The sequence below is a fragment of the Sarcophilus harrisii genome, chromosome 6 (assembly GCF_902635505.1).
Source record: "Sarcophilus harrisii chromosome 6, mSarHar1.11, whole genome shotgun sequence".
In the NCBI taxonomy this organism is placed as follows: domain Eukaryota; kingdom Metazoa; phylum Chordata; class Mammalia; order Dasyuromorphia; family Dasyuridae; genus Sarcophilus; species Sarcophilus harrisii.
Genome location: NC_045431.1, coordinates 79,618,452 through 79,632,079, shown reverse-complemented (window position 1 = coordinate 79,632,079; position 13,628 = coordinate 79,618,452). Strand labels below are relative to the sequence as shown.

The 13,628-nt window shown below is 33.5% G+C and overlaps 1 protein-coding gene across 1 annotated transcript in view; it reads left to right on the top strand.

The window, feature by feature from the left end:
* DCHS2 (dachsous cadherin-related 2) overlaps nt 1-13,628 on the top strand; it is a 316,790-nt gene that overhangs the window by 235,025 nt on the left and 68,137 nt on the right. The window contains exons 7-10 of the mRNA XM_031942473.1: nt 163-262; nt 4,755-4,912; nt 6,036-6,876; nt 9,935-10,174. Coding sequence (XP_031798333.1) covers nt 163-262; nt 4,755-4,912; nt 6,036-6,876; nt 9,935-10,174 — 1,339 coding nt within the window. The remainder of the gene's footprint in view (nt 1-162; nt 263-4,754; nt 4,913-6,035; nt 6,877-9,934; nt 10,175-13,628) is intronic.

Sequence of the window (13,628 nt, the reverse complement as noted above, 5' to 3'; positions counted from 1 at the left end):
GGCCTCTACCCAGATAGCTTTACAGAGAGTAAAACAGAATTCATGTCAATTTCAAAAGTAAAATGAGAATTAAACAGATGATATTCTCTCATTTAAAGGTTTTTGATACATTTTATTTTTAATTATAAAGAAAACGCTTGTAAGCCATTTGTTTTTTGGCAGATCCTGGAAGGTCAGACTGCAGATATGTTGGTTACCACGGTATTTGCAAAAGATCTTGATTCAGGAAACAATGGAGAAATTTTATATTCATTATTTTCAGGTAAGATTTTATAATTGCTTTGGAGAGATTACATAAAGTTTTTAGGAATACTTGAAGGCTGACCATTTTTCTAATTTGTTTGCAAGTTATATTGGGGATGGGGAAAGTAAAGGAATAGGAAGAAAGGGGAGAAGGGAATAGAAGAGAAGGAAAGAGAAGGGAAAAGAAGAAAAAAAAAGAGGTAAACATTTAAAATTATATGAGCAATCTCTCTTGCTATTTCAATTTGGTTACGATTCCCTCAGTCCAAAGTGGTTCCTAAGTACCTCAGAAAGTGATCATCTTAACTATGATGAGTGTGATTTTAGAATTGGAATCTTTAGCTTTTTTGTGTCATGGACTCATTTGGCAGATGGGTGAGATCTATGGATCCCTTTTTAGGATAATGTTTTTAAATGCATAAGATAAAATTTATAGTGCTATAAAAGTAAATTTACTGAAATATAGTTATATTTAGAAAGTTAATGGATCACAGGTTAAAAAAACTCTCTTCTAGAATATCTTTACCAACATACTCAGAATCTCTTCATTCTGCTTAAGTTGGTAGAGCTAATGAGAGGGACAGCCTTAATAATTTTTCCTGACATTCCTAATCAGTTGGAATACCTTTGTTGTATTCTCTTTGACTGCCTTGTGTCCCATACTGCCTTATGGTGAAACTGGAAGAAGAAACAGTATTATAATATTGTGATCACATTTTAATATAATCAACATTATGGATTAAGCCCTTTCTAGAGTGTCCTCCTCTCCCATTTGTTTTCTTTTTTAAAACTCTTTATAGTGCTCCTCTTTTAAAATTGATTAGTTCTGGTTCTTATCCTTCTCCTGATCAATAGACTAGTTAAATATTTGAAAAACAAAATTTGCATTAAGTTGTGTCCATAGCAATTCTCTCAGCTCAATTAGCCTTTAGATGTCTATTGCCTTCTCTCAAGAAATCCTTGCCCCATTTCAAATACTTTAAAGATACTGACTGTACTGTACTTTATGGGCAATTTGAAGAATTTTCAATGATAAGTTGACTGAATATGATTTTCAGCTTAATTTAAAATTTCATTCCTTTATACAGTATAACTTTGCTGTAGTTAATAATGTTTATACTTATTTGAAATGACCTTAATTTTGAAACCATAATGGAAAAAAGGAAGAAGTTTGAAACTTTGGTGTAAAAAGTGATGGTGTGCCTTTTATGTCAAAGCAAAAACCTTCCAACTTTAATAAATCATTGTAATACTTTAAAGTAGGGATTACATTTTTCTCAGTACATATTATTGTGGTATAAGTAGAAAGCACATTTGACTTACTGGGAATTTTAAAGGGAACATAGAGCTCTATTGAACATCATACCTAAATGTAACTATCTCTATTTTCATACCCCTAACTCTATATGTACACATACACAAAGTGGGTCAAATCTTGGATATAATGCTTGAGCCACAACTTCCTCATTAAGTGATACAATTTAAAACTAAAAATTATTTTCCACAGACAATATTTGAGAGCTTATATAATTTTATCCTGGTAGCTCTTCCCAAAGAAGGGCTGAATGGTCAGTCCCTCCTCCCAACTTCCTGCCTTTTCTACTAACAGGAATCAAAGTTTCCTTTGGATAAAAGTAGGAGGATGGTATGAAGTGGGGTGAGAGGATGGGGGGGGGGTTCTCCCTAAACATATCTGTTTCCACCTTCCTGTGAGCCACATCTAAACAGATCTATGTAGATACACATAGCTTACATGGCCAAAGCACAGGGGAAAAAAAAACAATCCTGCAAATTAAGATTTAAAGTTAAATATAGATGACTGAGCATGATATATATTTTCTATGTAATACCTTTCTTTTTAAAAAGGGCTATAAAAATAGTAGTATACTAGATTATCTAATGAGGACATCATGGCTATCTTTCCATTTACACTATGTGTATATATATATATATAATTGTTACATTTTGTCTTCCTTATTAGACTGTTCTTATCTTTGAAGAAAGGAATCATGCTTTTACCTTTCTTTGTATTCTTAACATTTATGTTAGGATAGTACCATGAAACATCATAAATGCTTGATTTTTATTTTTTTATTCCAATTTTAATTCTTAGTTGCTTTACTTGTGATCATGGTCATGGTCAGAGATTAAATAAGATAGAGAAATTTTCTTTTTGTATTTCTATTTTTTGAGAAATTGTGTATTTCCACATGCAAACAAGTAATCACTTTTAAAAGCAATTTTTGACAAAGTTGCTTATAATTTTAGGGTTTTTAGGATTAAATATGTTAACAATAAACCTTGATTTGTTTTCAAAAATAGTGGGGCTTTGTTGGGGACAGGTGGGAGTAAAAGGAGGGGAATAGAGTAGTTGAATCCAGAGGTCATGACATTTGCTTTTTATTTTCTACCTTTTTATTTCATAAGATTTATGAGATTAATATTTTTTGTGCTTAATATTTTTAAAACCATTATGACTGACTTGGACAGCTTATAGTGTGATTGAAGGGAGATTGTGCAAGAAAACATACCTAATGTTTCTAGTGCCACCTTCATTCTAAGTTGTCTCACTGGTTATTATTTTTTCTTAGCCATACCTCACATTCATGGGCCATTCAGTTTATACTTGTGATTATTTACCTGCCATTGGCAAAGAAAGAATGAAAAATAAACTATCATAAAATAGAATTACTTCTCACTCTGAAAGGGGAGGAATGAAACTCTTATAATCCTTTCATGGAATTGGCTGCAGTTACTACTATACTGCTATAGGATATGCTGTATTTTGGTTTTGTGTGTTTGACTTCTAGGAGGGAATAATAAGATATCATTTAAGTTACAAATCTCTAGAATAATTAGTGGATTAAACCTACTTATATTCTTAGTCTCTCAATGATTGATGTATGTTAGGAAATATATGGTTCTTAGTACAGCTGTGCTTTTCAGAAGCAGAAGAAAAAATGTTTATTTTTATGGAAAGAACCAGTAGGATTATAGTTAATGGAATGGAATTTCTTCTACATTATCTAATTTTAAAGTGCTTCTGTAACCCATTTTCCACTTAACTCTAGATATACTCTGATTGGGGTTCAATGTGGGAATTTCGGTTCATTATAATTTATCTCATATGGCTTGAACCCCCACCCAGTTTCTTGGGAACTTCTAAAAGTTATCTGAATTCAGTTTGCATGCTTTTCTCCTAGAGCAATCAGGAGTTATATATTACAATAATAAAAATATTTAATTGAGAAAAAATTACAAGACAATAGAAAAAATAACATATGATCTTAAATCCTATGTACATCTTAATACTTATTTCCAAGTAAATGAACTTTCATCAGTGTTTCTCAATAGAAGAGAAACAGTTTCTCGGAGAGTCACCCAATGGAAGATCTCACTTTCTTTCTTGCCTTGAAACTAGAATAAGGTGACTATCGCATTTATTACAGAGTTGTCTACTTGAAGACTGCATCAGTTAGGGTCATGGTTCCAGTTTATCTCTCTGTTCTCAGACATAGTTTCTTTTTTAATCTTTGGCATTTCAGGAACATGCCAGGTCTTTTGCATTCTTGGATGCCACTATCACCATCTTATAACCCCCTCAATTTGATCCTGTTATGCTTCCCAGTAACCCAATGTTGATCTAAAAAATAATCTTGATTCAGAGAGAAACTTGCAGTCATTCAAAGCCCTATACAATTTCCCTCAGACACTTCAGACCATGCTTCCCCTCCTATTTAATTTTGAACCTCTTTCATTCCTCATTAGCAATTAGAAACCAACTCTATGGTGGCCATCCAAATGCATATCAGTCTAGACAGTAGCTATTCTTTTCTATTAACTTGTTTCTCTGCAAATAGACTGAATTACTAAATTATTTTAGACCTCACTGAGTATTCTCTGCTATATTCCAGGGCTTGATGCAACCAACACAAGTCCATATATAAATAAGAGCATCTGAAAGATCTCATCATCTATTGAGATTCCTCATCTATTTGTAATCTGTGTTGAAATCCTCCATGAAAAAGTTCTAAAGAAGAGATAGATAGATGGATGGATGAATGGATAGATAAAAAATAACTATTAAATGGGTGGGTGGATAGGTATATACAAACATCTATGTATATATACATATTGCAGATAACTCAAACAGCAAAACATTCCCACAAAGATGCAGACACAAATGTGTCTATAATTATTATTTTATTTCATTGACAAAAAGCATCACAAATAGAAGAAAGATATGAAAAAAGGCTACTAGTAATGGTATTAGTTATCTAGTATTTCTAATAGTTATCTAATACTAGTCTTTTTCTGAGCTCTTTAGCTTGTTCGAAATGCCAAATTTCAAGCAGGATTGTTTTAAAAAATGCATTTTGCTATGTTTTTTTGTCTCTATTTTAAACATCCTTTATGTTTAATTTTAGAAAAGAAAAGTGCATTTGAGCAAATATATCTCTTCTTTTGCACTTGTAAATTAACATTACAGCCTTGATTCTGTTTTCATTTAGAAGAGAGTTCAGAGCACTTTAAGATTGATGCCAACAGTGGAGAAATAAGAACAACAACCCCACTGTCATATAACCACAGGCCACATTACAGGATGACTGTAGTGGCAAGTGATCAAGGTATGCCTCCTCTTCAAGGACATGCAGTCATTCACATTCAGGTGGGTTTCTCTTATATCTGGCAATTATGCATGTTATAGATCTTTGGTCTTACTGCTCCTTGTCCCAGCGAGTAGAATGCACGTGCAGCAATTATTTGCCTTCTTTGAAGGGAGAATTTCATTTATTACACTTACTGGTGCAGCTTCATATCAGTAGCAATTAGGTGAATTAGGAAGGATATAAATTGTTAGAGTTAATTGTTGGAAAATCTCTGTCAAAAGGTTTGTTATACATTTAAGAAACCTTCCCAGCTGTTTTTGTACAAAAAAAAAAATTGTCTCTTGGGTTACCTCTGAAAGTACACTTCCCATTCCCATGGACCAATGATGGATGAATTTCACAAAAACAGCGCCTACATAATAAATTCCATTGCTTGTTATTATTTTTTGAAGTTTTACAGAAGTTACTCTAGGACTTGCAATTTTGAATTTTACTTTAATCATGGTGAACAAATGAGCTGTGGGTAGTCTCTGTAGAGGGGGAAAAAAGAAAAAAATAAATAAAATCAACAAAAAGCAGAAAGAAAAAAAGGGAGGGAGAGTATGAATAAATAGATTCTTTTTGAGCATGCATGTAATTACCATTAATACAAATGCAAAAGGAGAATAAGTCCTGGAGAGCTGTTTCCAAATCCAATTCATTATTGATTAGGGATGTGTGGGTTAGGAAAAACCCGTCTATCATCATTCCTCAAGTCTCTTGTTTCAGACAAACAAAAACACATGATACTTAAAATGTACACAGATGTTGTCATATATATATATTGGCCTCTGGCACTAGGGATAATTTTGGGTAACTTTAAAGAAGGCACTAGTCATCCCACATTCCCAGTGAAGAAATCACGAGACTCTAGCATAGTTTAAGCCTTGAATGATTTCACTAAACTCTCATTTCAGATGTTGGAACAAACCAAACAATTTAAGTAAGTTCTTCAGTGGCTTTACCTACTATATATTATGCATTCTTTGCTGTCTCCCCAGATGTAATATAAAAAAGAGCTGAGTTTCTCTGATGAGTACACAAAAAAATGAATCACGCTCTAAATTAGTGTTGAAATGGAACAATGAAAACCTAAAAACAAAACCCTAGCAAATTAGCAAATTTTCTATATTTTTGTTTCAGGTGATTCCACTCTCCAAAGAAAGGCCATCAGTTTCTCGTTATATTCAACATTTGGTTATACCAGAAAACTTTAAGCCTGCAAAAATAATGAGTCTGATAAAGTCTACTGATTATTTACAGCAACATAATGGAAAGCTACAATTAAGTATAATTGAAGAAGACAAGGATATCCATTTTGCAATTGATAGCTCAACAGGGGACTTATTTCTTTCCAGGGAACTTGACTATGAAATGACCTCTCACTATCTTCTCAGAGTGAATACAAAAGATAACAACCAAAATCCTACTTTGAATAGCACCATCTTCCTTAGTATTGATGTGGAAGACCAGAATGATCATTCTCCTTTTTTTCAGGATGATTTCATAGTGATCAGCATAGAGGAGAATGTTTCTGTAGGTACCTTGGTCTACACATTTAATGCCAAAGATGGAGACGGCAGTTTTCTGAACAGCAAAGTACAGTATTTCATTGAAACTAACAGTCCTGGTGAAAATCCTTTTCTTATTCACCCCTCCTATGGCACATTGGTCACTGCATCCCCATTGGATAGGGAAGCCATTCAGTCCTTTGTCTTGACAGTTACAGCATCAGATCAAGCTGTGAATGTAACAGACCGGAGATTGAGAACCATGACGGCCAAGGTTGTCATTTTAGATGTCAATGACCACAGTCCTAGCTTTGTGTCCTCTGCTGTTGCCTATGTCTCAGAAGATGAAGAAATAGGCTCCCTGGTGCATCATATTGTTGCTAAGGACCCAGATGAAGGAAGGAATGGAAGAATCACATATCATATTCTTTCAGGAAATGAAAACAAAACCTTCATGTTGGATGAGATATCAGGTAGGGAGATGTTAATTTTAATTTTAATCTTTGTTTAACCAAATAAATTCATACTTTTAAACTTTTTTCATGTTTTCTTATGGCATTGTAGTTTTCCAGATTTGGTAGCTACAATTCAAAAGGATATGATTATCATTTGTATTTCATTCTCCTTACTGCTTGACTTAGATGTACAATGGACCCAAACTTACCTATGTATGGATGACAGCTTTTGTAGAAAGATACTAGTGACTACTTTGAGTAGTAGTATAATAAATAAATAAATAAAAGAGGAGAAAGGCAGGGAGGAGAGAGGGAGGGAGAGAAATAGGGACGGAAGAGGAAGAGAGAGACAGATAAAGAAAGAAAGAGACAGAAACATAGAGAGACAGAGACAGAGAGGCAAAGGCAGAGAAATAAAGAGACAGAGACACAGAGACATAGAGAGAACAAGGTGGGGAAGAAGGATGAACAGGGGTTCTCTTTGGTGTAATAAATCCTCCTGATAAATCTTGTGAAACCTATGGACCCCTTCTCAGAATATTTTTAAATATATAAAATAAAATACATATGACTAAAAAGGAAAGCAATTATATTGACATAATTATAATTTTTTTTAAGTTTATGGACCCCAGGTTAACAACCCTTGATATAAAGGCAAATATTTTCAAATAGGTGAGGCTTTCCCTTGCCTCTTGTTTATATCTGCATGGGTGGATATAGTGATTTTAAATTAATCAAGCTATGAACTTGAATTACTCCTGGTCAACTGAGACATTAATGGAGAAAATTTATTTCAAGGCCATATGAAAGTATTTTGGTATTCCTAGCATCTATAGTTCCAGTGGTGAGAGTACTGTCTCTACCAACTCAGATTACAATGTTCTATATCTTGAGAGATGGTATTTGAGAATTTTAGTGATTTTGAGAATTTTAGTGATTAAAATAATTTATCAGCCTGTGGCTAGCCTGTTGATGAGTCTTTCCAAAATTAGACTGATTCTTAGAAGAACTAGCCTTGAAATCAGCCCCATGTTAATGATCCTGAAACTGATTTAGGCATGAAGACATTACTGTTCATATCCACTTATGAGTCAATCAATCCATACACATTTATCGATCATTTACCATTGATTATATTCAGCCCTGATGGCACAATGAAAAGCAAAAGAAAATATGGTTCTTGTCCTTAAGGAGATTATTGTCTTATGGGGAAGCCACCATATAAGTAAACAGGTCCACACAAGATACCTACAGAGTAGATTTGCATTGCTTTGTTGTGCTAAAAAGGAAGTGTTTGCCATAGTATCAGAAGACTGATAAGAGAAAGATAGCAGAAAGTGTTGCTTTCCACCCTCAAATTCATCTTTTTCCTTGAAAATAGTGACAGTATACTTTCTTCCAAATATTTTGAGTTCTTTTAATAAGAAATTCGATGTGTAGAGTTCTTTGTGATGCTGAACCCCACAATAACTTAGTTTCCAAGTAAAATGGAAAGAGATTGAATTGATTTACTGCCCTAAATGTTGCAAGGAGAGTACCTATTTCAATCTTCTGTTGATGAGTGGATTGACTGAAGTGGAAATAGATGTCTAGCATTTGGAATTCATGATCTCTCCATTGTTATATTATGCCATTGTGTGCTTACTAGTCCTCCACATCTGGTTCTCTTTTGAGGGAATGTGGACCTTACTTAAACACCCAGACTGATAAAGAAAAAGGGAAAATATAGGCCACTGATCTCCTCTAGAACTGGGCATCCAAGTTGTTCCATTGATACCCACTTTGTTTCCTAGAATGGCTATGGCCAGTCTATTCAGGCTGTCAAAAAAACAAAGATGGATAGATTTAGACAGGTAAGTGTCCCAGCAAAAGGTATCATGGATCTTTGACTGTAGCAATGCTTTTTCAATTGCTTAGGCATTTTTCTGGTACATAAAATGATAATTGCCAAATACACTCATGTGTGAAAGGTTTATCTCTCTCTCAAGGTTCATATTTCTCATAAGCAGACTTCTAGCTAAAGGGTTTTCAATGGTTCCAGGCTATAAAGTGGGAAAAGTACTCAAGAGGAATAATTATTCAAAGGTGGGTTTGTAGAAAGCTAAACCAGAAAACCTCCTCTTTAATTATTTGGAATAAAACCTCATAGAAGGTTGAATTGTTTATGGAGGAAAATACCATCCCTAAAGGAACATTTGATCCTGGGAATCAGGGTGCAGTTGTCCAAGTACAAATCTTTATCACACTTTCAACATATGGATAGTTAGAGAACAACAGTGGGCTAGAAGCTCAGGCATGTTTTATTCATGAAGTTTATTGTCTTCCTCATAAAGTCTTTGCTTTTTACTGTCAGTAAAAGAGGCAGTTAACAGATAGGCAGTACAAAGAGAACATAATTCTATAATGCAACACTGAGAATTTCAGAAGACCAGAGCCAGGCTCACATTCTCAATAACTAGCTTATTTAGGCAGGATATAAATTTGACCTGTAGTAATCCTGAGTATCATTTGAGATACTGATTTAGACCACTAATACTCTAGAGGTCTTTGAAGATTACCTTAGTTATCTTAGATGATTTGATTATGGTCCTGTCTGTAGATATGGAGAGAAATGAGAGCTGGGCTCTTTACCTGGATCTAACCACCCAATGTCAGTTTCAGAGGGATGTGAACTTGGATGGGAAAAAATAATGTATTTTTGACTAATTTCTAAATGATATTTAGCTTTTTTTCATTATCAAATAAAAATATTTTGAGAATTGTTTTATTAGACTGATGGAAAAAAGTGTACATCATGTAAAAAATATTAAGAACTTCTGTATTAGATGAATTCTTAAAGGTGCATTTTTTCTTTAATTTTACATCAGACTGGATCTTATTTTTCATTTCTATGCTTTAGTCATGAACATTTATCAAAATTTCGAATGAATTTGAGTTCTCCTCACCCTTCCTTCACAATTGCAGAGCCTGAATGAATTTTCATCAAAATGTTCCAGTTAGATAAATGAAATGTGAAAACTGCCTGTCCCTTTGGGGATATTGATGACATTTTTATCTCTTAACTTTCTCTACCTAGGCTTGTTAACAACTACTTGTCCTTTGGACTATGAAACCCAAACCTTTCATGTGCTGACCCTCCTATCACTGGATGATGGCCTGCCGGCACTTTCTGCAACACAAACCTTGACAATTTATGTCCTTGATATAAATGATGAGGTACCAGAATTTAAACAACACCTCTATGAAGTTACCGTTGCTGAAAACCAAGATCCAGGACAGTATGTTACCAAAGTGGAAGCTGTGGACAGAGATTCAGGTAGTTTCATTTCCTTTATACTAAGTTGTTTGACCTAGATTATAAAACAGCATACTGTTTCTAGAGAAAAAAAAAATAGGTTAACCATTTAAGAATAATTTTCTGAAAGACACTGTTCATTCATTTTTTGGAGAGTCAAAAATGCAGCTTTATGAATGCTCAGAAAATGGCATTTGGCTTAAATTTAAAATTATGCACGGGCTAGGAAACATATAGAAGCACTTGTCTCTAGATTTCTTGATCTTCTTTTACTGTTCAATTATTAAAAAAGACATTTATTAAATGCCTAGGATATGCAAAATATTTGTGTATTTAAGCTGATGCAAAGGTAAAGATGGATGCAATTCCTTTTTTAAGAAGCTTATAGTCTAGTAGAATATGTTCCCAGACATAAAAGAGTATAATGTGAACAAAACAAAAATAATAACAAATCTAGAAAAACTATTTCTGGCATATTTAAGTAAGCAAAGAATACAAAAAAATGTTACTCTTTGGAAGTTTAGATGGGATTTTTTTTTCTTAAAATAGAAAAAATTAGAGGAGGGAGAACATTTTAATCAAGGGGACAGACTTGTGATTGTGGTTCAATTATTTTCAGTTGTGATTAATTCTTCATGATTACTTTTTGGGGTTTTCTTGGCAAAGATACTGGAATGGTTTGCCATTTCCTTCTCCAGTTCATTTTACAACTGAGGAAACTAAGGCAAATGGGGTTAATTGACTTGCCCAGGGTCACACAGCTAGTAAGTTTTTTAAAGGTGGATTTGAACGTAGGGCTTCCTGACTCTAGTATCTGTGCTCCATCTGCTGCTCCATGCTACGTATTAGCAAGGAAGTTAGAAAGAATAACTCTCAAACTACCGAGTCTTCCACTGGGATAAAACTTAGTGAACATTCTTCTTTTTCTATTAATGGTCAGATATATGCTTAAGACACTATTGCTTTTATCTGACTGTTCATTTTATTGGAGTGGCTACCTTAGTGCTCTGCATATGCTAGGAACTTCCACATTTGTTGACTTAATTTTGGTAAACACCATAAGAAGTTTAGGCAATCTGTTTCTTGTTTCCACTTAGAAGTTAAAGATTAAATAAGTAGTCTCAAAATGACAAATATGATTTTATTTATCTAGCTCTTATCTACTATGCCCAGGAAAATGTCTTTGATATTTACAGGTACTCTAAATGGAAAATAATTGGAACCATTTTTCCAAAATGCCTACCAGTAAAATGGCTCATCTTTCATGAATTAGAATCCCATGAATTTATCATTTTTTGAAATATGACTATAATCTATATGCTATAATAGTAATTCAAATAAGTAGCAGAATATGCAGTTTTTACTATTACGCTTCATTTGTAAATATTAATAAAGGATAGTAAAAATCACATCTGTCCCTTTCTTTTCAATTGTTATATATAAGAAAATGCAATAAACAGATCTAAAATACAATGTCCTATTATTGCAAGGTAAAACAGCACTGGAGCACTCACAATGAATTTGTTATTTAATCAGAATTTTTGGCCTAATCTGTATGAGCTACGCTTAAATTCTCTCAGGTGCTTCTGATATATCATTTGGATGTTTTAGACAAGTGCATAAACTTTTTTCCTTCCTTAATTCTTTGATACTCTATTTGACAACATACTTCTTTTCTTATTTCTATTGCATGTGTTGAACAAGTTGCGATATGGAGCATGTAGGATGTGATTTTATTGCTATGCATAAAAGATATATAGGTTCTTTATTACATCGTATTGAATCCTTACAACTTTGCAGACAGTGAAAGTCAGAATCATTTATAAATGTTTTTTACAATGATGATTAAAATTGGTATTTTTCAGCTGCACTTCTCACTTTTGACCAGAATAGGGCAGCATGATCAAAGTTTTTCTTACTCCAGTCAGTATGGAAGAGCCATTGCATTGCTATGATAGCCCTATAGATTACCTTATCACACTACTTAGATGAAGGGTAACCCAGAAACTCCTAAGTATTAACATTCTGTAAGGTGAATTCTACATGGAAAGCAATGTAAAATCCTCATAGAATTGTATTTGGACACAACCTAATATACAAAATCAAAACACTGTGAACTGCCCATTTTTATCCAATCATTTCATGTCCCCCAGCTCTGCCTTCATTTGAGCTAACTATAAAATAGCTACCAAACATTTGTCTATCTACAACTCTTTTGTTCGATGGATCTATGATTATATAAGATAATGGGTGATTTTACTCAATCTTCCCTTCATTTCATGGCTTCAGAATTGCTTGTTTCTCCTGTTCTTCCTTCTCCTTCCTCTCCTTCCTCTCTCATCCTTCTCCTTCTGCTTTTGCTCTTGCTTCTCCTTCTTTCTCATCTTTTTTTTCCCCTCCTCCTCCTCCCCTTATTCTTTCTTCTCCTCCTCACCTTGAAAAATCAAAATATATTTAGTAGTATTGGAAAATACTATGGGTTTTTAAAAAAAATTAACAATAACATATTTGTACTCACCATTCATGGAATTTGGAGCAGTGAAGGCTTATGGTATATAGCTCATTATTCTTTTAGCAGAAGTTTCTTCTTGAATTAAAAAAAGATATAGCCACATTAAAAAAGACAATATAGATTGTACCTAAAGATATCAGCACTAAGATTGGAATCTATGTGAACTACCAGTAGTTTTGGGAGGCCAAAAATATCCTTTGTAATCTTATAGTTATCTCACTATAAAGATTCCCAGCAAGATGGAGTCTGAAACATTCATATGCTAAAATAGTGTTAAATTGAAATGATACCTTTCAAGGTTTAAATGCCTTACAGGTGTGACATTTGAAATAGATAATAGAAGCTTTATTCTCATTTTATGCAGGGTAAGATTTCTTTGCACAGAATCTATGTCTGGCTCTAGGAAAAATCCCTGGAGAATGTATCAGGAGAAGAAGAGTTAAAATTGCTTTAAAAACCAAGACAAAAACTCTTAGACGTGATTCTACTGAGAAACTTAATAGTAGTAGGAAAAGACCTTCTAAAAGTCTTTTGTTTTTTCCATTAGTTTTTTAGTTTCCATTAGTTTTTTAGTAGTTCTAATCTAAGTAGAATTTTGATGCCCCACAGTTAAAGTCTTCATGCCCTGTCTGTAAGCATATCCTAAAAATACCTTCTGAGCATTTTAACAGTGTACTAAGGCTTTTACAATACTTTCCATTACATATATATCATTTGCATCTCATTCATATCAGTTCTGTGAATTAACCAGAACTATATATGTTATATACAACTATGACATAGTGAGTTCATCATTTCAATGAATATCTATTATATGACCTCTCTCTTATGCTTCTATGAGCTCAAGGACCATTTCTTTGGCAGATCAGATGCCAATCTGTGTAACTAGATCAGTGATATCAAAATACTTGTTTTCTGCTACTAAGACAAAAATTTCTAGATAATGTACCAGTGGTTCTCAAA